This window comes from Ursus americanus, chromosome 2 (assembly GCF_024610735.1).
Source record: "Ursus americanus isolate L20-20 chromosome 2, mUrsAme1.1.p, whole genome shotgun sequence".
NCBI classification, from domain to species: domain Eukaryota; kingdom Metazoa; phylum Chordata; class Mammalia; order Carnivora; family Ursidae; genus Ursus; species Ursus americanus.
In genome coordinates, this window is record NC_142128.1 from 42,360,547 (window position 1) to 42,384,325 (window position 23,779).

General features: G+C 48.0%; 2 protein-coding genes across 2 annotated transcripts; one reads left to right on the forward strand and one right to left on the reverse strand.

Moving 5' to 3' along the window:
* Nucleotides 1-2,837: 2,837 nt before the first annotated feature.
* On the reverse strand, nucleotides 2,838-17,725 carry CCT3 (chaperonin containing TCP1 subunit 3). Its single transcript, XM_045784156.2, has 14 exons — nucleotides 17,568-17,725; nucleotides 15,707-15,768; nucleotides 15,014-15,064; nucleotides 14,853-14,915; nucleotides 13,797-13,893; nucleotides 10,001-10,118; nucleotides 8,316-8,502; nucleotides 7,330-7,479; nucleotides 6,440-6,572; nucleotides 6,177-6,258; nucleotides 4,982-5,162; nucleotides 3,920-4,165; nucleotides 3,521-3,652; nucleotides 2,838-3,176 (listed from the first exon to the last, which is right to left on the reverse strand). The coding sequence occupies exons 1-14, from the start codon at nucleotides 17,596-17,598 to the stop codon at nucleotides 3,072-3,074; spliced, it is 1,638 nt and encodes a 545-aa protein (XP_045640112.1). The 5' UTR covers nucleotides 17,599-17,725; the 3' UTR covers nucleotides 2,838-3,071.
* Nucleotides 17,726-17,892: 167 nt separating this feature from the next.
* TSACC (TSSK6 activating cochaperone) lies at nucleotides 17,893-23,779 on the forward strand. Its single transcript, XM_045784236.2, has 4 exons — nucleotides 17,893-18,019; nucleotides 18,648-18,704; nucleotides 22,223-22,345; nucleotides 23,548-23,779. The coding sequence occupies exons 2-4, from the start codon at nucleotides 18,671-18,673 to the stop codon at nucleotides 23,763-23,765; spliced, it is 375 nt and encodes a 124-aa protein (XP_045640192.1). The 5' UTR covers nucleotides 17,893-18,019; nucleotides 18,648-18,670; the 3' UTR covers nucleotides 23,766-23,779.

Genomic DNA, 23,779 nt, shown 5'->3' on the forward strand with positions numbered 1-23,779 from the left:
AATAAGAGATGGAAACAGCATATTTGTCAAAAGGAGTTCACGTCTGGCCAAACAAATCCCCTTTTTGTTGTTTTCGGTTAAAATTATTTTGCCCAATAATAAATGCGCATGACACAAACTTCATAAGGTACGGAAGGGTATCACCTTTATTCCCCAGCAACCGGGTCCTTCACGAGACCAGCACTACCGTGTTGGTAATAGTTCGTCCTTCCAAAGATGTTCTAGGCAGGGGCGCCCAGCCGACTGCCGCGAGCGCGCGACTCTTAGTCCCAGGGTTTTGAGTTCGAGCCCCACGTGAGGCGTAGAGCTTACTCAACAAAGTAAAACAAAACCAAAGTTCTTCTGTGCCTACTGCACACACATGCACGCGGCACACACACACACGTAGTACCGTGCAACGGCGTCCAAACCCCGGTCTGCAGTTGGCTTCTACACGTGTGTGCTGCGGACTGTCCTCGCACCCGGGGCTCATTCTCTGCCGAAGTATTTCGCTGAAGGGGGATACCCCTTGGATACACGTAACCGGAACCAACAATTCACTATGGCGGACGTTGGTATGAACATCCCTGTATGTACAGCATTTCACACACATTTGAAGCCAAATATAGAAGATAAACAGCCAGATCAAACTGACCTGTGTGTGAGGTCTGTGGACAGACATACCCTGTGCCAGACGGCCTATACCCTCGCTAGGCCTCGACCCCGCTCACTTGCCTGTCCCTGAGAATAAGGCCAGCCAGCTCTGTGTTTGTCATTCAGTCTGACTCCTCTGCAGCTATTTACCCCCATGGCCTGTTTTTCTGGAGGCCAAGTCCTAGAACTTCTTTGAAGAAATTAACTTTGGGGGCGCCTGGGCGGCTCAGTCGGTGAAGCAGCTGCCTTCGGCTCGAGTCACAATCTCGGGGTCCTGGGATCGAGCCCTGCCTGCATCAGGTTCCCTGCTCAGCGGGGAGCCTGCCTCTCCCTCTCCCGCTCCCCCTGCTTGTCTCTTGTCCTCTTGCTGTCAAATAAATAAAATCTTTCAAAAAAAATTAACTTTTGAAAAATAAAGTTTTTTGTATGGGAACTATGACCATATCCCCCAAACCCCCTACTGTTTATTACAATACCAATTTTTTATGTATACAATTTCTCCCACTCTGATATATTCTAAAACGTCATGTTTTTGTTTTCTTCTGGGACGCTTAACGACTGCGCCACCCAGGCGCCCCTCAAAACACTCATTTTTGAGACAAGTACTTGTATTGTTTGAGGCATCAACTCTGGGACCTGACAGGGCAAAGTAGAAACAAGAGTCTCGCCTGAGCAGTCAGGAATTCAAGCCTCCCCACCACCCACCAAAATGCTGCTTTACAGGAAGGAAATGGGCCCTGGCAGATCTAGGGGTCCGACAGCAGGGAGGACCATGCGCAGTCAAGGAGGTGGCAAAGTTGTGTCCACGTGCCCACCGACTGCAGTGACCGAGGCAGCCTGGAGGCAGCAGGGAGGGGCTTGGAAGGTGGGGGGGGGGGGTACAGACCGACGGAGCTTGCCAGGACTCACACAGAGGTGCTCCCAGGGACGAGTCTTCGACGACAGCAGGTAGGCCGCCACACGCTCCCCCAGCATTCAGCCTCGTGCCTGACAAGGACAGCTGCAGCCAGAGTGGACGTTGGGGGAAATCACAAACGGGAGCAAAGACCCCTGGGGTCTTCCTGAGCACTTGCTTCAAGATCTAGTCACTTACCTCTACTCTAAGGTCCTAGAGCTCTGAAGGAGTGATTGATTAGAGGCAGGGATCTCAGCACAGGACTGTCAGGCTTACGCCGGAGCCCCATGGACCAGAGAAAGAGCAAGGACCTCCGAGGGGGCTGAGCCGACACTGGACCCCACGTGCGAACACACCAGAGGCCTCCAGAGCCCCCTTGCGCCTCCTGCAGTGGGCGCGGCCTGCTGAGAGCCAGACCGCCCACAGGAAGCCCATCTGCCACTCACCAGCTTTGTGGCCCTTGACAGGACTTCTCTGTGCCAGACAGATGCCCCGACGTAAAACGGGGGCTGTTACTGATCTTAGAACCCTCGTGGCGACGAGTTAATGTGTCCGCCGACTAGAATGTGTTTATTACGCAGGAGGCACTGTGTGCTTTTATTCCACCTAGTATTCGACCCAGCGTGACTAAGGCCTGAGGTCGGGAGGAGACAAAGGCTAACTGCATGAATCATAAGGACAAAGGCGATGTGGAGGGCCCAGGAGCCAAGAGGAAGGACACTGAAAAATCACAGGCTAGCCCCACCTGGTCTCCAGCATCCCACAGCCATTATTTTCCTCCCTTGATAAGAACAGTGTGAAATGTGATGAAACCTTCCATGGCTGCCAGCAGGGGAGGCAGAGGCCCTCCTGACACAAGCACACCACTGACAAGCCAGCAGGCCAGAGGACAGACTGCAGTCAGGAAGAAGAGCATTCCAGTAAGATAGGAGGGATTCTGGAAGTTCTAGCATACAACAGAAAAAAACCATGTTCATGTTCTTTAGGACACATGCCAGAGTCCCAGCACGTACTGGGTGTTGCTCTCTACACAACCGCCGATGGGGAACACCCATGGTCTGGACAGGTTCCTCCTGTTCCCTGGGTCGTGAATACAAAGCGGTGCTTCTACGAGCTTTAAAGTATGACCCTTTGAATTCCAAGAGTCTTTCCAACCAGTATCTACTGGGAAGTCTGAAAAATACCTTCAGGGAGGCAGATGCTTACCTCATTCCCATCTCCCTTCCTCCCCAGCAAGGTCTTCTGCCTCCTCCCTCTTTGCCAGGAGGCGGAGATATGACCCAAGGTTGAAAAACACATAACCACCGTCTCAAATGACTTAGATTTAATCATCGGAAGCAAACTAAATCAAATGGAAAGCTTACAATAGAGAAGAATTACATGTCAGCGCCTTTCGCAAACTGAGCTGGGACAGAAAGGGGCTGGGGCCGCCCCTCAACCTGATCCCTTCCAAACAAAGACATCCGCAGTGTCCCTGGCAGTCTGGCTCAGGGATGAGGGAGCCTCTGCCGGCTCTGTGCGCTGAGGTCGCGTTGCCCACCACTCACTCCTGGCCGGCATCGGGAGCCCCGCCTTGCCGGTTCTGGTCATCACCCTTCTTTTTGTGGCCTGAGACGATGTCATCAATCCGCAGCAGGAGAACTGCCGTCTAGGGAAAAACCACAGCCCCAAAGAGGTCAGCAGAGAACGGAAGGACACTTGTTTTCTTTAAAACGGAACACCTAGCTCCTCCTACATAATTAGCATTTTATCTGAGATCTGCCCTTTCAGAGCCCGGCCTGGAAAACGCTGCTCTCCCTCAGCAAGGCATGTATCTTGCATGGTCACCTTGCTTTTGTATGAGCTAAAGGCAAGCAGGGGGATGCATTCCTTGGGAGATCTTCCGAGAACACTCTGCCTTGTATGCCCTCCCTTCAAGATTGAGCCCAACATGCTGGTTTCTGGTTATGTGCAAAACCACAGCGCAGCCTAGGCAGGTCCCAGGCGCCTCACCTCCACCGCCGTCTTGTATGTCTGCAGCTTTACGGCCAGCGGCTCCCAAATGCCCAGTTCTTTCATGTCCACCAAGGTACCGGTCTCGCCGTTAACACCCCACGTCTCACAGTTCTCCTGGGTGTGCTTGGCCTGCAGGCGGAAGAAGCGTCAACAGTTCAAGGGAAAAACACCAGGAACAAGGAAGCGGGCGGGAACATTAGGTAATAAACCAAGAAAAGTGAAGGGCGAAAAGGCGATGACAACAGCAAACAGGTCGAGTGTTCAGAGAGAGAGGAAGGAGAGCAGACACTTGAAGGCACAAGCTGTCAGGAGAGCCGGAGGCACAGATGTGAACCATCCTCCTAGGCCAAGCAGCTCTCCCCACCCCTTCAGGAGCAAAGCTTGGGAAGAACTCACCCGAAGGGAGGTAAGCAGACGAATGGTGCTGGCCCCACAGTTCTGGATAAGGGTACGAGGAATGACCTCTAAGGCCTGGGCAACAGCCCTGTACGGCCACTGTTCCACACCCGTCATGGCCTTGGACTTTTCTGTCAAGGCGTGGGCCACAGCCATCTCAGAGGCCCCACCCCCTGGGACCAGCTGGGGGTCCAGCAGGACGTTGCGGCAGACTTGCATGGCATCCTGGAGGTTGCGTTCCACTTCCTTGGGAAAGCAGACAGACGATATGAAGCCAAAGCCTGGTGACTCAGGAACACATCAGAGACATTCAGGGGCTTTCCAACTGCCCAGTTTGGTAAACCATTAAGGAGGGCAACTCAGAAAGGTCCTTGGAACCCCTGCGGGGCGGGGCGGGGCAGAGCAGACGCCCTGTACTTTGGAGAAACACAGGCAACAACAGGTGCCCGAGAAGGCCAGGGGGTGTGAAGTCAGGCTACGCAGAGCAGGACCCCCTTCGGCCCCACCCCAACGGCGGTGCTTCGGAGGCCGCGGGGCGTAGCTACTAGCTGTGTACCTTTGAGAAAGTTACTCAACCTGAGAAAAAAAGTGCTATTTGTAACGTCAACTTAAAAAATAAGGAAGCAGTGGTTGCCGGGGAAATGGTGAGTCACTGTTCAATGGATATAATGTCTGTTCTGCAAGATGACAAGGTTCTGAAGATCTACTGCCCGAGAACTGTGAATGCGTACTGAACTGTACACTTAAAAATGGTTAAGATGGTAAATTTTGTTTTTCTTTTAACAATTAAGAAAAACATTTTTTAAATTATGGATGTATATACGTAAGTAATCCCTACATCCAAGGTGGGGCTTGACCTCATGACCTCAAGAGCAAGAGTTGCATGCTTTACCGCCTGACCCAACCAGGTGCCCCTAAAAAATTGTTTTTCACTTAAGAAAAAAGGAAAGATATTTGTGGCCACATATCAAAAATTAAACAGCTACGAATGGGCAGTAGGAGGATTTTAGGTCTTCTGGGACTCTCTCAAGAAAGGGAACCACCTAGTTCATGCAGACTCACCGAGAGAACCTCTTTGCTGGCCCCGCGGAGAAGAATGGTACAGGCCTTGGGGTCTTTGCAGTCAGTGATGAATGTAAAGTACTCATCTCCAATTTTCTTAATTTCCAACACGCCTGCTCCCGTCCCAACATCTTCTTCTCTCAGCTCTTCCGGCCGGCTGACTATCCGGGCCCCACAGGCTCTATTGATTAGATTGGGGGGCAGGTGATTTTGGGTACTTTTACTCATCTTCCTAGTCCCTAGGGTCTGTGGCTGAGAGTAAGGCCAAAAGTGGATTGCTGGAAACACTGTTACTTTACTCGGGGGGTCTTGGCTGCCTGGCCACACAGACTCTCAACACGTATAGGTGAAGTTTCCTTAGAATAACGAGGCGTTACAAGTGCAAGTGTGTGCACCTACAGCAACCACTCCAGCCAAGTGCGGTTTTAGTCACGTGTATTTTGTGGATACCAAACGCTGGACAGATGCGTTCTCAGGCATCTGTAACGCGTACCACATAATGGTCCTTTGTAGGTGGAATTGTCCTGTGCTGCCCAATTCGAGCCCAAGGCCAGTAACAACCGTACTAAAGACAATGCAAACGTCAAGCAAGAAGGGAAGTAAAGACATTAGTGTATGTCTGACTCAATGTCACTGAACACAAAACTAACCTGTCACTTCTTCCCCACTCGTGGGCACACAGTCAACCATCTGTACCCACGTACGCTCAGAGCCCTCTCAGAGCTGGCAGAAGTACAAAACTCGAGTGGATCTGTTATGTGATACTGGGGTAGACTTACCCTTTAAAATAAAAATTAGTATTAAAAATGAATGGTATGTGAACTATAGAAACAGCGAGTGCAAACTTATGTTGCACCAACAGCAGCCGAAGATCCAATGAGAGCAACTGATGGCTGTGCTCTATTCTCAGCTAGCTGAGACACACTGTAACTGACCCTGAGGCAGGGACCAGAGATGTCTGAGCATAAGCTGATCGCTACTGGTCTGCAGCAGTATAAAACGACTCCTGCAGCAGGTGACTGCTGGACTGGAGAATTCTGAAGAGGGCACACAGCTAAACCCAGGTTATTCCCACCTGTACCGGATTTGGCTGTGTCCTAGGTTAAACCTCTTCAGGTAATGGTAACTGAATGACAGAGCTCCAAAAGGGAAACACACGGGAAGGAAGAAGCTTATTTTCACGTGGCCTACTCACCTCGCAATGCGATTATTGTCTGTCTTCCGGACTCTGCGGATTGCTGTGATGTTGGCCCGCATGAGGTAGTGCTGAGCTAAATCTGTAAACCCAAGAGCAGGTGTCAAACTGGAAGCCAGAACTCCTGGGTTCTGAACCGGTTTCATCCTCAATGCTAACCCTAAACCATCACATATTTACTATGCTGTCCATGCCAACGGGGGAGGGGGGTCAGCCCACCCTCTTCTACTCAACAGGAGGATGGAAAGTGAATGGAGTCTTACCTGAGATGCCCTTTTCTGTGATGACCACATCGGGCTTCAGATGGATAATGTCCTCGCAGAGCTGCTGGATGTACTCTTCTTCCATCTGGAGGATTCGCGTGAAGTCTTCCTCTCTTGTGATCTCAATGTCAGTCTGTGTGGTGAAGAAAGTCACGGACTTAAAAATCCTGGACAAGTGAAGCTCTTTAGGGTCATCCCGAGTACCAGGCTCCTCTGTCTACCCAGTCCTCTCATGCACCCCAGAAAGTGTCGTTAGAGGCCTGCTAAAGCCAGGAACCCACCTCTCTGTATGGTAGTTTAGCTCCAGCGCTCCAGCTTAACGCCTTAAATGGAATTCAAAGGCAATCAGTGGAGACTGTGGCTAAGGTCCTTGACCCTCAGTGCAACGTTACCTCCAGCCTGTCAGTGTGCATAGTAATTCTGGGTCTTAATTCTTCCCACCAATAAACTACCTCTTGTTCCCAATCCCTCTGTTAATAAGCTTCAATTCCTTTATTCTATCCACAGTTAACAGAGCCTAGTGACGCTCCTCCCTCTGGAAATTCTTTGGCGTTTCCCAGCTGAATTACCTCCTACTCTATGTTCTACTCATGCGTTAGGAGAGGTGGCATGGTAGTGTGGAACTGAAGCCAACAGAGCTGGGTTTAAATCCTGATTTGGTCAATATGGTTGTGCTCCTCAATTAACCTAACTTTTCTGAGCTTTAGATCCCTCACCTGTAAACTGAAGTCAATATCAGAAACGTTAAAGGGCTCCTTTAAGCAGAGACTACATACGAAGTTCGCTGACACAAAAGTAGACGACGTAATAAACATACCTTCTCTTTCCCTTGTCCCTATTAGCAGTCAGATTCTCACACCAACTTCAAGGAAGAGCGCCAGGAACCTTACCTGGCTTTCTCCTTTCTTGTATTCCAGAGAGGAATCCAGCAGCACAATGCGAGGGTTCTTGATGTAACGCCGCATTCGTGGATGGGTCACATCTTTGTTAATCATGACTCCCCGTAGGACACACGAGTCTTCGATGATGCCCCCAGGTATCTAAGCAAAAGACCGACTTTCATCCACAACCAAGAGGAGACAGTTTCTCAACTCCCTTCCTAGACACTCAGCTTTCCCAAATGAGCATATTTCAGGTTTCTAACATAGCTTGCTTTCTTGAACGTCAAAAACAAACATGGTTGCAATCACATTTTTTCCTTCTAGGAGGCACACCAATCATGGACCAGGACCCCAATCTGAAGGTTGGAGGAGACTAAGAAATTCAGTGATTGACAAAGATTCTCTCCTACTTCTTGAAGGAGATTCCCACAGAATTTTTAGGCTTGGGGCTCCACCTACAGGCCAAAAGCTATTGATGCTACTTTTCGACCTTAAATGAGTAGAGATGGAGAGGGCTTTCTGGGGCCTATTAGTGAGACAGCGTGGCACTCCTGTTCATATTCTCACCAAGCAGAGAATGGGTATGCAAACGCACAAACATGGAGACACCAGCAAGTCTTTCTCTAGCTCCTGTAAACCTTGTGTAGGAACAGCAGTGAAAGTAACAACTATTTCAGGAATACCCCCTTGGTACCCTCTTTTTCAAGTTTTTGTTTTCTTGGAGCACCTGAGTGGCTCAGCCAGTTGAGCGTCTGCCTTCAGCTCGGGTCATGATCGCAGGTGGGATCGAGCATCGGGATCCCTGCTCAGGGGGGAGTCTGCTTCTCCCTCTGCCCCTCCCCCTGCTCACTCTCTCTCTCTCTCAAATAATAAAATCTTAAAAAAGAAAAAACTTTTTGTTTTCTAGGTAGAAACGACATAAACCTGTGTCCTCCACAAGTGAGCTGATTCATAGTGGGAAATGATCCGTCTCCACACACACTGAAAGAGCTCACCTTTTCCACCCTCGCGTACTTCTTGATGTCAATCTCCTTGCGACCGTTCTCCTCAAACTGCACAGTCCTGACGGCGTCCAGGGCGATACTGCAAGCCAGCGAGGACCACCGACTGATGGCTTTGGTGGCGACAGCGCTGCTGATGATCTTCAGCATCGCATCTCGGTTATTGGTGTCAACAGGGGCACTGCAGGAAGGGGACGGGGGCCGTGCTCAGCAGAGACCACAGGGGGCCAACAGGCAGAACTGCCCATCCCTCTGCCTTTCAACAAGATTACAACTAACCCATCCCTGGAAGGTGTCTCAAATCCCTGAGTAGTCTGTTCTCATGCCTGACAACCCTCCAGACTTAAGAGTTGACAGAAAAATAATTTGTTCTTTACCTTCCGCTTCAACCAAGTAACTTGGTTCCTTACAACTTGAGTCAAAACACATTTTGCCTTTGACACCTTATCCCACAGCCAGCAAATTCTGAGAGTTCATCCTGATAATCACCCCCAGTCTGTACTACCCTTGAACACCTGGTCCTATTCCATCCAGCACCTTATTCCATGGGGTACCACACGGTGCTGTGTTTGTGTGTCAGTCTTTCCCGGCAACAGCACACATTTGTATGGGATAAGACTATTTACAGCCATAGAAAAGAAACTGTACTAGACCTTGGACGCCATCTTCTCCACATTTTCATGGAACAGTGTAAGACACATAATATGCTATCATTACATAGTTGCTGAATTACGGATGTGAAAGAAGCAACAGCTCCACGATATCATCTGAGATATTTAGACAATTAGTGTTTGATAAGAAAAACTTTCTATTAATTCAGCTCCACAAACTTACTAAATCCTTTGGTCATCTCTACATTCCAACACAGCTTGTTTCATGAAAATAATTTCAGGCAACTACCACATTCCCTAAGAGTGCTAGACAGACTTTATCACACGCTCTGTTTCTTAACCGGCATTACAACACAGAGCTCACCAAGTTACCTGAGACTTACATACCCAAAGACCCAACCACATCAGAGTAGAACATTATAGGTTTTACTTTTTAAACAAAATTTTAAAATCAAAGACATTTTGTATTCTGCACTATCTCATGACCTAACACCCTCTGACGTTAGAGAAGTCCTGCCTTTCCACACTGCTATCCTTACCCTGTTAGTACTCGGCGGACTAACAGCAAGTTCTTTGATTCCCAGATGGGATTCAAACAGCATTTTCAGTCCCACTCCTTCTGACTTTAATGGAAAACTGCCGGCTACCACCCTCCGCAGCATTTTATTAGAGAACTGACTGCATCAGTCACAATCCTACATGATGACAGGACACTTTAGTATTAAGGCCTGAATAACTAGTCATCTAACTCTTCAACTAATTTGCCCACTGGCATCTAAACTTTGAGAAGGCAGGTCTATTTTGCTACACGTTTTCCATGGCAGCACCTAACAGGGAAATAAGCAAATAGCATGTAACCAAAAGATACTGTGAAGAACCGAACCCACGCCTTTTATCTGCTTTGTGTCCTGTGTCATGACCCTGTTCCTTCTGCTCCCTCGTCTCTCTCCACACATACGGGACATCAGAGCATAAACCCGTGGTGATACCCGTCCTGCCTTCACCACCTCAGGGCGGCCTGTCTTCCAGGCCCCCCACAGCTGACGGTGTGCCTGACCTCCTCAGTACCTGATCTTCTGAAGGGTGCTGATCATGTCGTCCAGCGCCCTGCGGTAGGCGCTGATCACCACTGTCGGGTGCACCTGCTGCTCCAGGAAGTGCTCGGCCACAGACAGCAGCTCCCCCGCTGGAAAAACGTACAAACGCCAGCATGTTTTTAAAGAGTACCGGGACTTCAAGGCAGCATCATTAAGCTTCTAAAAATACCTTATCTTTTTTCCTACAATAGATTGTCCCAAAAGCTATGCCAATTGTCTGTTAATACAACTTTCTGTAATCCGAATTGACACTTTTACAAGGCAATTCATGAAGAAAATACCCTTACCAGACATATCTTAAATGATCAAAGATTCAAAATACAGTTTTAGTCTCTTGATCTTTCAAGATCAGTATTTGTCACCAGTTTTTGAAACAAAAGGAGACAGTTTTATTTTTCGAAGACTCTAAGAGGAAACGCGCATGAAGGAAAACAGACTTGATCATCTCAACACCTAGGATGTAGTGAAACTGCTCGTACTAAAAACAAAAACACCATAAAACCTTGTACCTAGAAGCATACCCACAAAAATTTACAAAATTTACCCTCTGATTGAGAGAGATTATTTATGAGACGTCCCTTTACTAAAAAATTTGTCTTTACCTTCTAATACACACCCACAAATTAAGACATACATAGATGCACATATACACACAAGCTTGCTTTCTTAAAAAAAAAAAGTTTTAAGACAGAAACATGCTTTTGGTTAAAAGAAAAAAAAAAGCCTCTTGCACAAACTGCTTGTACTACCTGTCCACTAACACTGATTTTTAAAACGGACACACACGTCAAGGTTCCCAAGTGGACTCTGTGGCATGAGCTCAAATGTTTGAATTCAATACTTCACACCAATCCCTAAGTGACCATCATGTATGTTAAAAAATAATCAAGCACAGGGGCGCCTGGGTGGCACAGCGGTTAAGCGTCTGCCTTTGGCTCAGGGCGTGATCCCGGCGTTGTGGGATCGAGCCCCACATTAGGCTCCTCCGCTATGAGCCTGCTTCTTCCTCTCCCACTCCCCTTGCTTGTGTTCCCTCTCTCGCTGGCTGTCTCTATCTCTGTCAAATAAAATTAAAAAAAAAATAATAATAATCAAGCATTTATTAAGATTTCATTTACTCATTTTTAGGGAGAACGCGAGTGCATGCACGTGTATGCAAGCAGGAGAGGCAGAAGGGGAGGAGGGGACAAGCAGACTCTGCACTGAGTGTGCAGCCTGACGTGGGGCTCAATCCCACAACCCTGAGATCATAACCTGTCCAAGAGTCGGTACTTAACTGACTGAGCCCCCCAGGGGCCCTCAAAGATAATCAAGCACTTTAAAAGATGCTGGAATAAGTTCATTTAGAAAAGGGTATGTATGCCCTGCTAGAGAACAGTCAGGATAACTTAGAAGAAAACTGGTTCTAGGAATGGCAGTGTTTTCTTTTTCAGAGCTACCTAGACTCACGGATACTTGACCCACCTATTCTCTCCAGGAGATTTAACTAAGATTATCAGCTAGAAAATTCTGCCTGATGACTACTGCTCATCTTCAACCAAAAAACGGCAAGAAAGCACACAGAGTCTGCCCTCCCTTTCATCCTCCAAGTTTTTCTTCAAAGCACAGAACTAGCCATATCTAATTTTCACGCCTCAAAAGAATCGGGTCTGAAGAAGTGCTTAGTGGGCACATGGGTGGCTCACTTAAGTGTCCGACTGTTTCAACTCAGGTCATGATGCCAGGGCCACAGGCCAGAGCCCTGAGTATGGCTCCGAGCTCAGTGGGGAGTCTGCTTGAGATTCTCTCTCTCCCTCTGCTCACCCCCCCCACCCCCGCTCTCTCAAAAAATAACGAAGTGCTTAGTTGGTGGTGACTCCAGTATATCTCTACCCAACATAACGCATTTGAAAATTAACTGAAGATGTCACTTTAAAAGTTCACTTAATAATTTTGTTGTATGGACTCTACTTTTAGGCATGTGGGCCAATATCATAAATTGGTATCCCTTAAAATAGCTCTCTTTTCCTTAACAATGTATTACTGCAATCAGATTTTAAAATACAAATGCCTTGATTATAAAAATTTCTCCACTGACTTAAAACAAATAGAGAAATAAAGGCAACGTCAAATTTTCAGAAGTGATCCTTTATGATCCTATAGGAAGTGGAAAGATCAGTTATTAAAATCTGTACGGTCAAGACTCATTGTCAAGATTCATTTGTCAAACTTAACTACTGGCTAAAATGTTATTTGTAAGCCCCAAATGCGGATCTGACCATTTTCATGGTCATTCACACATATGTGCAAAGATGAAAAATTGAGTCACCCACTGCAATGCTCTGCCTTGTTTCAGCTCTCATACTTTATGTGGTATATAGAGTTCCACATTTTCGTGCATTTGGTTGATTTCACTGTTTAAACTGGCCAAGTGTGGCACTAAAGTACAGTCCAGCTTTCGTAAGTGCAAAAAGGCTGTGATATGCCTTACAGAGAAAACACATTATATAAGCTTCATTCAAGCATGAGTTACAGTGCTACTGGCCGGGAGTTCAATGTCAATGAATCAGCAACATGTTACATAACGTGTTTTTTACTTAAAAATTTGAGAGAAAGACAGACAGTGTGTGGACTCACACGTGCAAGTAGGGGGAGGGGCAGAGCGAGGAGGAGAGAGTGAATCTCAAGCAGATTCCAAGCTCAGCATGGAGCTCCACGCTGGGCTTGATCTCAAGACCCATGAGATCATGACCTGAGCTGAAACCAAGAGTTCAACACTTAACTGACTGAGCCACCCAGGTGTCCCAAGATAGAGATTACTTTAAAAAATAAATAGGGGCACCTGGATAGCTCAGTTGGTTAAACATCTGCCTTTGGCTCAGGTCATGCTCCCATGGTCCTGGGATCCAGTCCCACGCCAGGCTCCCTGCTCAGTGGGGAGCGTGCTTCTCCCTCTCCTCCCTGCTTGTGCTCTCTCTGTCTCTCTCAAATAAAGTCTTTAAAAAAATTAAAAATAGGGGCGCCTGGGTGGCACAGCGGTTAAGCATCTGCCTTCGGCTCAGGGCGTGATCCCAGCGATCTGGGATCGAGCCCCACATCAGGCTCTTCTGCTATGAGCCTGCTTCTTCCTCTCCCACTCCCCCTGCTTGTGTTCCCTCTCTCGCTGGCTGTCTCTATCTCTGTCGAATAAATAAATAAAAAAATCTTTAAAAAAAAAAAATTAAAAATAAAACAACAACAAAAAACCTCACATAAAGTAAGGTATAGGGGCGCCTAATTCTTGGTTTCAGCTCTGTCATGATCTCAGGGTTGTGAGACTGAGCCCCATTATCAGGCTCCAGGCTCCGCGGGAACTTTGCTTGGGTTTCTCTCCCTCTGCCCCTGCCCGCTCCCCCCTCAAAGTAAATAAAATAAGTATGTATTTATGAGTTAAAGAGTATGTGTGAAGAGACTCATAGGAACCTAACCCGTATTTCCCCCAGGAGAGATGGTTTAGCGTTTGCTACTTCCGTGTTTGTGGTGACTTTCTAGAATGTAACCTACTGTGAATGACATGAACCCATTGTATTTTGTTCAACCAAATTTTTAGTTCATCCTACAGTATGATGAATGTTTTATGCTCACTTGGAGAAAATACACAGAAAATTAGTAATAAATTATTTAAATATTTGTAATTAGTGGATTGGTAATAATTTCCTTCTTAAAATAGGACACAGATGGTATTTTTGACAAAAACCTTCATGTTTCAATCCAGTTTCCCTTTATCAGTGCTGCTATCCTCCTCTTACCAAGAATAATTACTGATGTGGTCCCGTCTCCAACCTCTTCATCCTGCGTGCGGCTAATTTCAATCATGGATTTGGCTGCTGGATGCTGGACTTGAATCTGCAAAGGAAAATGCAGACTGCCACAGAGTCGGCACTACTCGGAGACCTTGGAACCCACTCTGCTTGGTCCTCACTCTTGAGCCTCTTACTTCCATCTTCCCTCCCTTATCTGTTACTGTTTTACCACAGCTTGAAAGATTTTAAGTGGTCCCCAAAATATCTAAGTGAATCCTCTTTCCGAGTGCCCCCTCTTTTTAGGGGAAAATGCATATGCCAACTTAACTATTAAAGTTCCTTGAAGACAGAACAGTACTCTTTTATAGCTTATTTACTGGGAGCCCCACTGTTGTGGTTGAAATGTGTTTTCCAAAAGGACAGCTGAAGTCCTACCCTCTGGAAACTGTGAATGTGAATGTTTCTGAAACAGAGTCCTGGGGCACCTGGGCGGCTCAGTTGTTAAGCGTCTGCCTTCAGCTCAGGTCATGATCCCAGAGTCCTGGGATCGAGTCCTGCATCGGGCTCCCTATTCAGCCTGCTTCTCCCTCTCCCTCTCCCCCTGCTTGTATTCCCTCTCTCACTGTGTCTCTGTCAAATAAATAAAATCTTTAAAAAAAAGAAAACAGGGTCTTTGCAGATGTAATCAAGATCTGCAAAGTAGATCATACAAGAAATTACGACAGACCCTACATCCAACCACTGTTGTCCTTATAATAAGAGACACAACAGGACAATGACACATAACAACCGAGAAGGAGACTGAGTCCATAAGCCAAGGAATGTCGAGGACTGTGGTCAACCATCAGATGCTAGAAGCAACAAAGAAAGATTCTTTCCAAAAGCCTTCAGAAGGAGTAGGGCCCTGCTCACACCTTGATTTCAGACTTCTAGCCTCCAGTCTAAGAGAGAATAAATTTCTGTTGTTTAAAGCCACAGCAGTCCTAAGGAACTAACAATCATGTATATATAACTTTATGGGTCCTTTATAAAATTGTTAGAAGGCAAAATGAAAAGTCATACCTCTCGAAGAATGGCGTTGCCATCGTTGGTCATCACAATGCCTCCCATTGGGTCCAAAAGCATCTAGGACAAAAGTAAAAGTTATACCTAAGTTATACCCATTCCAGATAACAGAAAAGGAAAAATCTGTAGTCGAACAGTTCAGTAAGAGATAGGCCTACCTTCATCATGGACTTGGGTCCCAAACATGTGCGGATAATATCTGCAATGGTCTATCAGAAAGAAAAGATAAGACATGTAACCACCAATCAGAAGACTGTGTGCATGTGTGTTAGAAGCATGTTAGATACAGGACACCGCGTGTCCAGATGCTGTTGTTTCTCCCCCTCAGGAATGATTTCAGGGTGGATGTAGAAGGACTTTTTCACAGGAAAAGAGGGGACATGGCTTCCAGAGCTACAGGTTCCCGTAACTCTGATAACTGCAAGTCCATGTATCAGTATTCCTTTCCATGACAGTGGCCTACACACCGTGCTAAATCAGCGGTGGGGCTGTTTCATTCTTTTATCCAAAAAACATTCACTGAATACGCAGCCAGGATCTACAATGGGCCCTAGGAATACAAATGGGAATATGGTCCTTCCCCTCAAGTAACTCATGTAGTATGGGAGGCAAACACAAATAGACTACGGAATAATATACATTAACAGAATTATGCACAACTAAATATAAGAAGACTATTAGGCCTAAGTCATTGTGGGAGGGCATCCTTCTACCTACCACCATCAGAGAAATGTCCTGAAAGCAGGTAAGTCAAACTTTTCCTCTGCCTAATTGCAAACGAATACAAAAATACTAGGAAAGGCAGCTGGAGGCAATCTAATAAACTTGAAACTACTTAAAAGATAGGCTACCTTGGCGGCATTGATGTTTCCAGACTGAACTTTTCTTCCAGATTCACGCTTTGTGTTCTGGCCTAAAATAGATAAAACAAAATGCAATAGACCAGGATTTGCCCATTGTATAGAAACTATTTATTCCCTGACCTTTGAAAATAAAAACACACACAGGTTTTACAGATATAACAAAGATCAAACCTCATCGAACTGTATGTACACTCTACGCATAGGTTATTATACGTCAACATACCTTAAAAATTTGTTAAAAACAAAAAAAGCATATGTACTTATAGCTACTTCTTTATGTCAACCCCTGGCATACAAACAATTCCTAACACTTCAACTTTGGAACCCTGGTCATCACTTTCCCACTACCAAATATTCACGAATTTACAGCCAGGATTCATAACCTGAGGCCCGCGAATGGGCCTTAGTGGAATGGTGAACTCCTGGAGATTATATGAGAAAATGGGGAGATACTGCGTTCTTGTCTGGGAAAGGATCTACAGCTACCAGACTCTCAAGGGGCTGGTGACCTAAAAAAAAGCATCAATCACTGCTTCATGTAAAAAAGGAGTTTGGGGGTTCCTATTTTCCCACTTGAGTAGGGGGAATCATACTGACAGTCCCTGCGTAATTACTGACAGTGCCCCATGGTGTGCTGTACAATGAGACTACCCCTCAGAGTGGCTCAGTTTGCAAGATACAGTCACTCCATGCTTGGATATGAGAATGCCTCAGTAACCCCTCTACCAGCAGTCACAGCTGAGCACGTATTTTAATGGGGAGCCCACTGGGTTCCAGCCACTAGTGCCAGGGATGAATGCAGACCTGAAAAAGGCTTCACAATGCACCACTCATCCCCCAGCCCTCCCAATGGAAACAAGCCAGTGGCTCTAACCAAGCCAACATAACGCTGATTTCCCTCCTCTCTCCAAATTACACATTCCCTACAATTTAAATCAGTAGAATTTTCAACCAGTCCCATCAAATCTACACACAACCCTCAGAATTTAGACTTGTTTCAGGGAGCGGTAACTAAAATCCTGCATGGACTGTTCTGGTAGACTCATCAGAAGGAACAGGTCTTTTCCCCAGTTAAGTGAATTTTTTTCCTGAAAACAGTTACTTCCCAGATACAGGGAAAACGGATAAAGTCGCGTTATTGCGTTTCATATTCAGAAAATGGTAAGGGAGGACCAAGAGCTTGCAGATGGGGTACAGAAGTTACCCGAAGAATAGGAACGCCCCAGGGGAAGACAATGGAGGCGGTCCTCCTTAGAGAGAAATTAAGGAAAACTCAGTAGGAAAGATAGCGCAGAAGACACCGCGGGATGAATTACATACAAGCCGGACCCCTCGAACGGCGGTTGCTGAAAGGAGACCCTGGGGGGCTGTCACTGAGAAGTGACCACGGGTACCACTCGCTGTCCGCAGACCCCCTTTCCGGCAGCTTACTCACTGGTCACTTAATCCCCCCGATCCCACGAGGAAAGACAACATTAAGCCCCCAATAAGGACGGGAGGCTCGAGCCAGGCGATCCGGCGGGGCCACAAGGCCACGGAGCCATGGGCCACGGCGGTGAGGCCAGGCCGGACCACAACCCATTCTCCAGCCCCACACCGAAAACCACGCGAGCAGGGGTGCGGCGGCGCGGGGAGCGCCGAATGCCCGCAGACCAGCGGCTCTGCCAGGGGCAGGGAGATAGGGAACGGGCTCAGGGTACAGAAAGGAGCGGGAGAGCTGGCTTCCGAAACGAACGACGACGGGAAGGGTGTGCGGCCGGACCAGGGTGGGACCAGCCAGGGCCACACGGCAAAGTGTGGAGGGAAGGGGCGAAAAGGGGGTCCCTGCCCCGGCTTCCCCCCAACTCACTGAGCACGAGCACCGGACGATGGCCCATCATGGCGGCGCGATGCAGAGCCGGGTACCCAGAGCTGGGGCAACCGGCAGAACCTTCTGGAGAGAGAGAACCAGAGAGAAGCCCAGAAAACGCTGCCTCCTCAGGGCTTACACCTAAACCCGCTACCCTCCGGGTCGCTGCCAATCACCGCAGTCAGCTCTTTGACCGGCACGGAGACCGGCCAATCGACTTTCTTAGCCCCGCCCCCTACGCAAGAACGGCCGGGCAAGCTAGCTAGAGAGCGCGCGATGATGGAAAGGGGAGGGCGCGGACGCTTGCGCAGTAGGGTGGCCGCTCCCGGCCGCGTGCGGCGCGCAGGTCGGCGCAAGCGCGGAGGCCCGGGCAGTTGGCCGGCGGGCCACCGCGCATGTGTATCAACTACGAGGGTGGGTGCCGGGCAGGAGGTTTTTGAGTAACAGCGCAGGTGAGGTCACCGAGTTGGCCGGCGTCTCGGGTCCTCTGGGGCCGCGATGGTCCCTTCCGGCCTTAGCTGCGGGAGGAATAGCGGCGCGGTCCGACTAGGGAGCTTGGTCTCCGGGCAGAGCTCCGAGTCCCCGAGCGCGCCCCTCGCCCTCCTTACGCAGGTGCTTTCAGCAGATGCTGGGAGCCCTGTCTCCTACCCGGAGCACGCCCCCGGGGGCTCCACGCCGGTTCCCCCGTGCCCTCCTCTTTCGCTCCACTGCCGGCCCATTGGAGATGATGGGGAGCCAGGATGTTTAAGTTACCTCGAGGGCAGGAAAAGGGCTGGTGCTGCAGGAGGAAAACGTGGAGGGAACCCCCGTTAGTGGGAGACTCTTAAGGTTTGGGCTTAGTTAAATGACTAGTTTGTCCAGGAAAGAGGAAGCAGTAGTAACAGACTTCTGTTTTACAAACTAGTGAAGGGACCATGAGAGCACGAACAACTCAACAGCCGCTTATATTTGGCCATGAAATAGAACAATACCTTCTTTCACACTTCTTCCTCCCCAAAGTGGTGCAGCCCGAGATGTGCCGGAGAAAAGTAAAATAATAGCAGGGGTTGTTGGTCATGTAACGCTGTGGTTCTTTCCCAGGCACCACACCTGTTGGTGTCCACATGGAGCAGCATGCTAGCCATCCCAACGGAAAAGGTGTGTGCCCGGGGCCCTGCTCCCCCTCCCTTGAAAGCCAGACCTAAATTGCTCAGAACTTGGGAAAGTGATTCTAGTTGTATTTTTCTTCCCCTTTTCTCTGTTAATGGGAAAGTGTAGCTGTTCTACGATTTCCCATTAAATGGGAACATTGCTGGGGCGCCTGGGGGTTCAGTCGGTAGAGCATGTGACTCTTGATCTCAGGGTCATGAGTTCGAGTTCCATGTTGGGCGTAGACCTTACTTTAAAAATAAATAAATAAATGGAAACACTGCTGTATTCCCAGTGCCTGGAACTGGGTCTGTTACATAATAGTTGCTCAGTAATATGTTGAGCGAATACATTATTCTTCATTTCCCCTCTTACTACTTAGAACAAGACTTCACGTGCAGGGATTCAAGGAGACATAGTGTTGAGAGTAAACAGATACCCTCTGAGGCGGGTGGTCCCACTCGTGCCAGGGAAATGCCTGGGGCCGTGTGACTCCAGAGCCGGCCACTTAACTGTAGGTGGAGTAGATGACTCCATCTGAGAGGCCAACTGTGTCACAGCTTGGACATAACGGACTCTTTTCACTATGTGTTGTGCACTGGTAAAGAGCGTGACCGTGGAGCCCCCAGACCCCAATTTAACCCCCGCACTGCCATGTAGCTAGTTGTGGAATCTTAAGCAAATTTCCTAAGTTTTCTCAAATGTGGAGAAAGCTACCTACTTCTTAGGGTCATTGTGACGAATAGATAACGTATGTAAAGCACATTTTACTGTTATTTTCTACGCTCTGCATCCCGTTGCTGCTCCCCAACTCCTCCTCTGTTTCATTGTCAGAGCTGTGGTTCCTTTACTATGCATTGTGTGTAAGTATTCTTCACACCTTCACACCTTACAACCCAGTAGAAAATGAGTCCTCCTGTATCTAGGAAGGGCCTGAATTGTTGGGAAGTGCATTTGTGTGGAAGTTAAAGTTTTCCAATGGTGAGAATAATCTCGAGACCCCAGTTTCAGCTTCTGTCTCTTTACCATTCTGCACGAGCCATCAAATGACGGATGAGATGAAGGGAAAAGAAGATGGCGGGTCGACAGCAGGGCTTGGAAAGTCTACAAACCCAGCCTAAAAAAACCCCACAAGACAGGTTTCCTTCACCAGGAGTAATAGGGAATAAAACAGATTTCCATTTTCATAGGCTCAGTGAGTTTCCAAGCGGAGAGCACCGCAGCCCGGCATGGTGTGTGGGGACTCCTCCCCCCGCCCCCCCCCCCAGCAGGCCATTCCTCTGTTGCACTTGGCGTTAAGGACAAGAAAAGTGTCTTCCTTCCTACAACCTACCTGTTACACCTCTGTCCCTAGGCTTGTTTTCCGTGAAGAGGGCCATCCTATGCCTTCATCCTCCAAATCCCAGTGGAGACAGGATCGCTTCTGGGGAGCACACTCCCCAGCTGCCCAGATGGGTTATGGTCTAGGTGCTGTCTCGCACTTCTGGGGTGGAATAACACGCATGCTCGATCACTTAGTGACTGTCTACACTGCAGGGCTGTCAGATCCGTGAGAGTCACAACCTTGTGTGTTAGTTTGCTGTGGCATCGTCAGTGGTGGACGCCTACAAGCACTTAGCGGTCTCCTAGATGTGTAAATGAACGAGTGGATTCAGTTTTTCTGTCCTTGATCTTGGCCTGGCAGTGACTCGCGGGCGCCCTCGGAGGCCCGGCCACTTTGCCTCTCCATCTGTCGCTTCTCTGCACGCTTTGCCACTTCCTTGTCATCTTCCAAACTCCTGAGGAAGAGCTCCCCAAGGTCCCATTTTCTCTCTGTTTTTTACTTTGGAGAGCTGATTTATTTTTGCAGCTTCTTTATCCCCTCTTTGTGGCTAGCCTGGCAGTTTGACCTTTCACCTGAGCTCAGTGCCACCTCTGCCTGTTTTTCTAGGCCTTTCTACTCAGACTGCCTAGTCTCCACTCATTCAGTATGTCCAAAATGTGATTTATGTTAATCTCATGGGACCCCAACTCAGACTCCCTTGAGTAAACAAGGAAATTGTTTACAAGAGGCTTGTGTGGTTGGGAGGGAGGTTGAGATGGTCACAGAACAGGAAGAAGGCCTTCAAGAGCTGGGACCTCAGGGACTACACTGGAGGACATGGTGCCTATAGGCGTTGTCCGTCCATCTCTCTCCTGCGCTCTTGTCTGTACCCTCTTTGTTGTATCTGCTCCTTACGGCATACTGGCCAAATTCAGTAGCTTTCATCTGCCCCAACTTTACATTTTCCCAGCATCGCAGATCAGAAGAAAGCAAGCTTCTTTGACAACAGAATCCGTGTATGGATTCCCAACTTGCCCCTTGTGCTTACCCCTTGGATCAATCACAGTTACTGAGGATGAGATACCGTGGTTGGCCTATGTTGGGTCACACGGGGAGCGGGGCCTGGTGTGGTCCCACCAGTATGGCCTGGAATCCGGGGAGAGTAGTTTTCCAGAGGAAGTGTTGCTCACTAGACAAAAATAACATATGTCTTCTATAAAACTCATGATCTTCTCCCTACAGATGCATTTTTCTTTCTAACCTAATTCTTTTTGTCGAAGGATATTTATTTTCCAGTTCAAGAACTTTTCTATCCAGCCTATTTTAATACCTGTAGATCAATAAAATACAGTTTTTATCACATTTTCTAATCCTAAAAGGCTCAATGGCTTTCCATTGTATTTAAGAGAAAGCCTAAAGTCTCAGATTCACTATCGTGAAGGGTCTTCCATGGCTTACCCTGCTCTCCTGCGCTCCTTTTTTCTCCCACTTGAAAAATCTTTTCCACTCATCAAAAGCCCCCTGTGTTCAAGGTCCAATAAGTATCCCCCACCTGCTGGAGTCTTCTCTGACTGTCTGACATTGAGCTCTTGCACTTTTCAAAAGCACCCATTTCTACATTCAGTCACATGCTTAGGATAACTACAAGATAAAAGGCCTCGTTTTCAGGGGTGCCTGGGTGGCGCAGTTGGTTAAGCGTCTGACTTGATTTTGGCTCAGCTCATGATCTCAGGGTCATGAGATCGAGCCCTGCGTCCCACTCTGCGCTCAGCATGGAGTCTGCTTGAGATTCTCTCTCTCAAATAAATAACTCTTTAAAAATAATAATAATAAAGGTCTCATTTTCACCCAGACTGTCAGACGCATTGTTTAGGTCCTTAGGTGGTTATATAACACGTTTCATCAGTGCCCTATTTGTCTCCCAAAGAGATCGTACCTGAGAAGCCACGAGTTCGAGATCTTGTGATGCCCGAGTGTCTAGCGCAGGAGTAAGCATGTGGCACACGCCCATGAGAACTTGTCAGAAGTGAGCTGAACCCATCCCTGCCTGGTTTCCCTTAGTACCACTGTGGTTTCTTTTTTGTTTGTCTTACGTAACTTTTTTGGGAGCTACTCAGGGCAGGCCCTTGGCACCTGTGTTCAGAGACCAAGTGCAGGGATCTAGTTAGAAAACCTAGAAGTTGTTAGAAATAAGTCTGATTAGTTGCCTCTCATTTTGTTCCAGCCAAAGAGGAAAGTAATGCTGTGCCTCTTTGTCGAGCCAGACCCTCCCCTAGCTTGATTAATCTTCAAGCAAGTTCCCCAGCGGCCACTTTCCTGAACATCCAGAAAACAAAGCTGCCCTCAGGTAAGGATGCAGGGCCAGTTTCCCAACCGGACCCAGGCAGGGGGCGGGGGGATGCCGGCTGCACGGAGGAAGTGGCCTGATCTCCCCTGATCTGGGGTGAACTCTTATCGCCAGCGTGTTGACAGTTAAGTTCTGCTGATTTCATTTTCTTCCCCATTCTACCAATTTGTGTTGGTTTCCTTATTAGCACCTTTACTAACTAGGCTAGGTGGCACTGAAAGGAAAGTTTTATTGCTTGCTAGTAATGTTAGTTAAAAAGTGTCCAGGGAGGGGCGCCTGGGTGGCTCAGTCGTTAAGCGTCTGCCTTCAGCTCAGGGTGTGATCCCGGAGTCCTGGGATCGAGCCCCACATCAGGCTTCTCGGCTGGGAGCCTGCTTGTTCCTCTCCCGCTCCCCCCTGCTTGTGTTCCCTCTCTTGCTGGCTGTCTCTCTCTCTGTCAAATAAATAAATAAAATCTTTAAAATAAAAGTGTGCAGGGAAGGAAATGGTAGGCGTTAGCTCAGTTATTCGCATTCCCGTGGGGAAGTCAGTGGGTGTTTAGGGCCCCTGTGGGGAGCCTAACCAGGCACTGCACAGCCGTGACAACAGTGCTTGCTGACCTCAGAGTTTAACAAAGAAGTCAAGGCCGATAAATACACAAAAAATAGGTAAATGACTACCAAAGTTGCCTAGGATCTGGCTGCAGGTAATGCGATTGAAAACATTAGAAAAAATTGGGCTAATGCAGCAAGACTGGTTGAAATGAGATAATAGGAGGGACTGCACATCACTGCTCATCCGACGCTGTGTCAGGTGAGAGAAGGAGGCTGAGGCCTCAGTTGGATGGTTTCAGTCACTCATCGAGTATGTTTTGAATACTTCGGCACCAGGGCACGCTTCTAGGCGCTGGGGATACAACCGTGAACAAATCAGACAAAATTTCCTGCCTTCCTGGAGCTTACATTCTAGACAGGGGACTTCGACAACAAATAAGTAATTACAGAACATGCTGTATGATCATAAATATTATGGAAAAAATTAAGCAAGGGAGAAAGGTAACAAATCCCAGTGATGGTTTTCCACTTAGGGTGGCTGGGTAGGTGACAGTCCAGCAAAAGTGCGTGTGGGCCGAGTTGCGTGGGCAAGAGTAGAGCCCTCCCCACCTCAGTACGGTTGCAAAGTCTGTCTCCTGCCCCTTTGCACCACCTTTGCTGTCCCTTCAGGAGTTGACCACAAGCCCAAGGAGTGCCTGGGACTCCTAGAATGTATGTATGCCAATCTCCAGCTGCAGACCCAGCTCGCCCAACAACAGATGGCTATTTTGGAAAATTTACAAGCGTCGATGACACAACTGGCTCCTGGGAGGGGAAGCAAGAACTCTTCTCTCCCAGCCTTATCCGGCAATCTCTTGTTGAACCACCTGCCCCAGTTCAGTAAATGAATTGTGGAACAGAG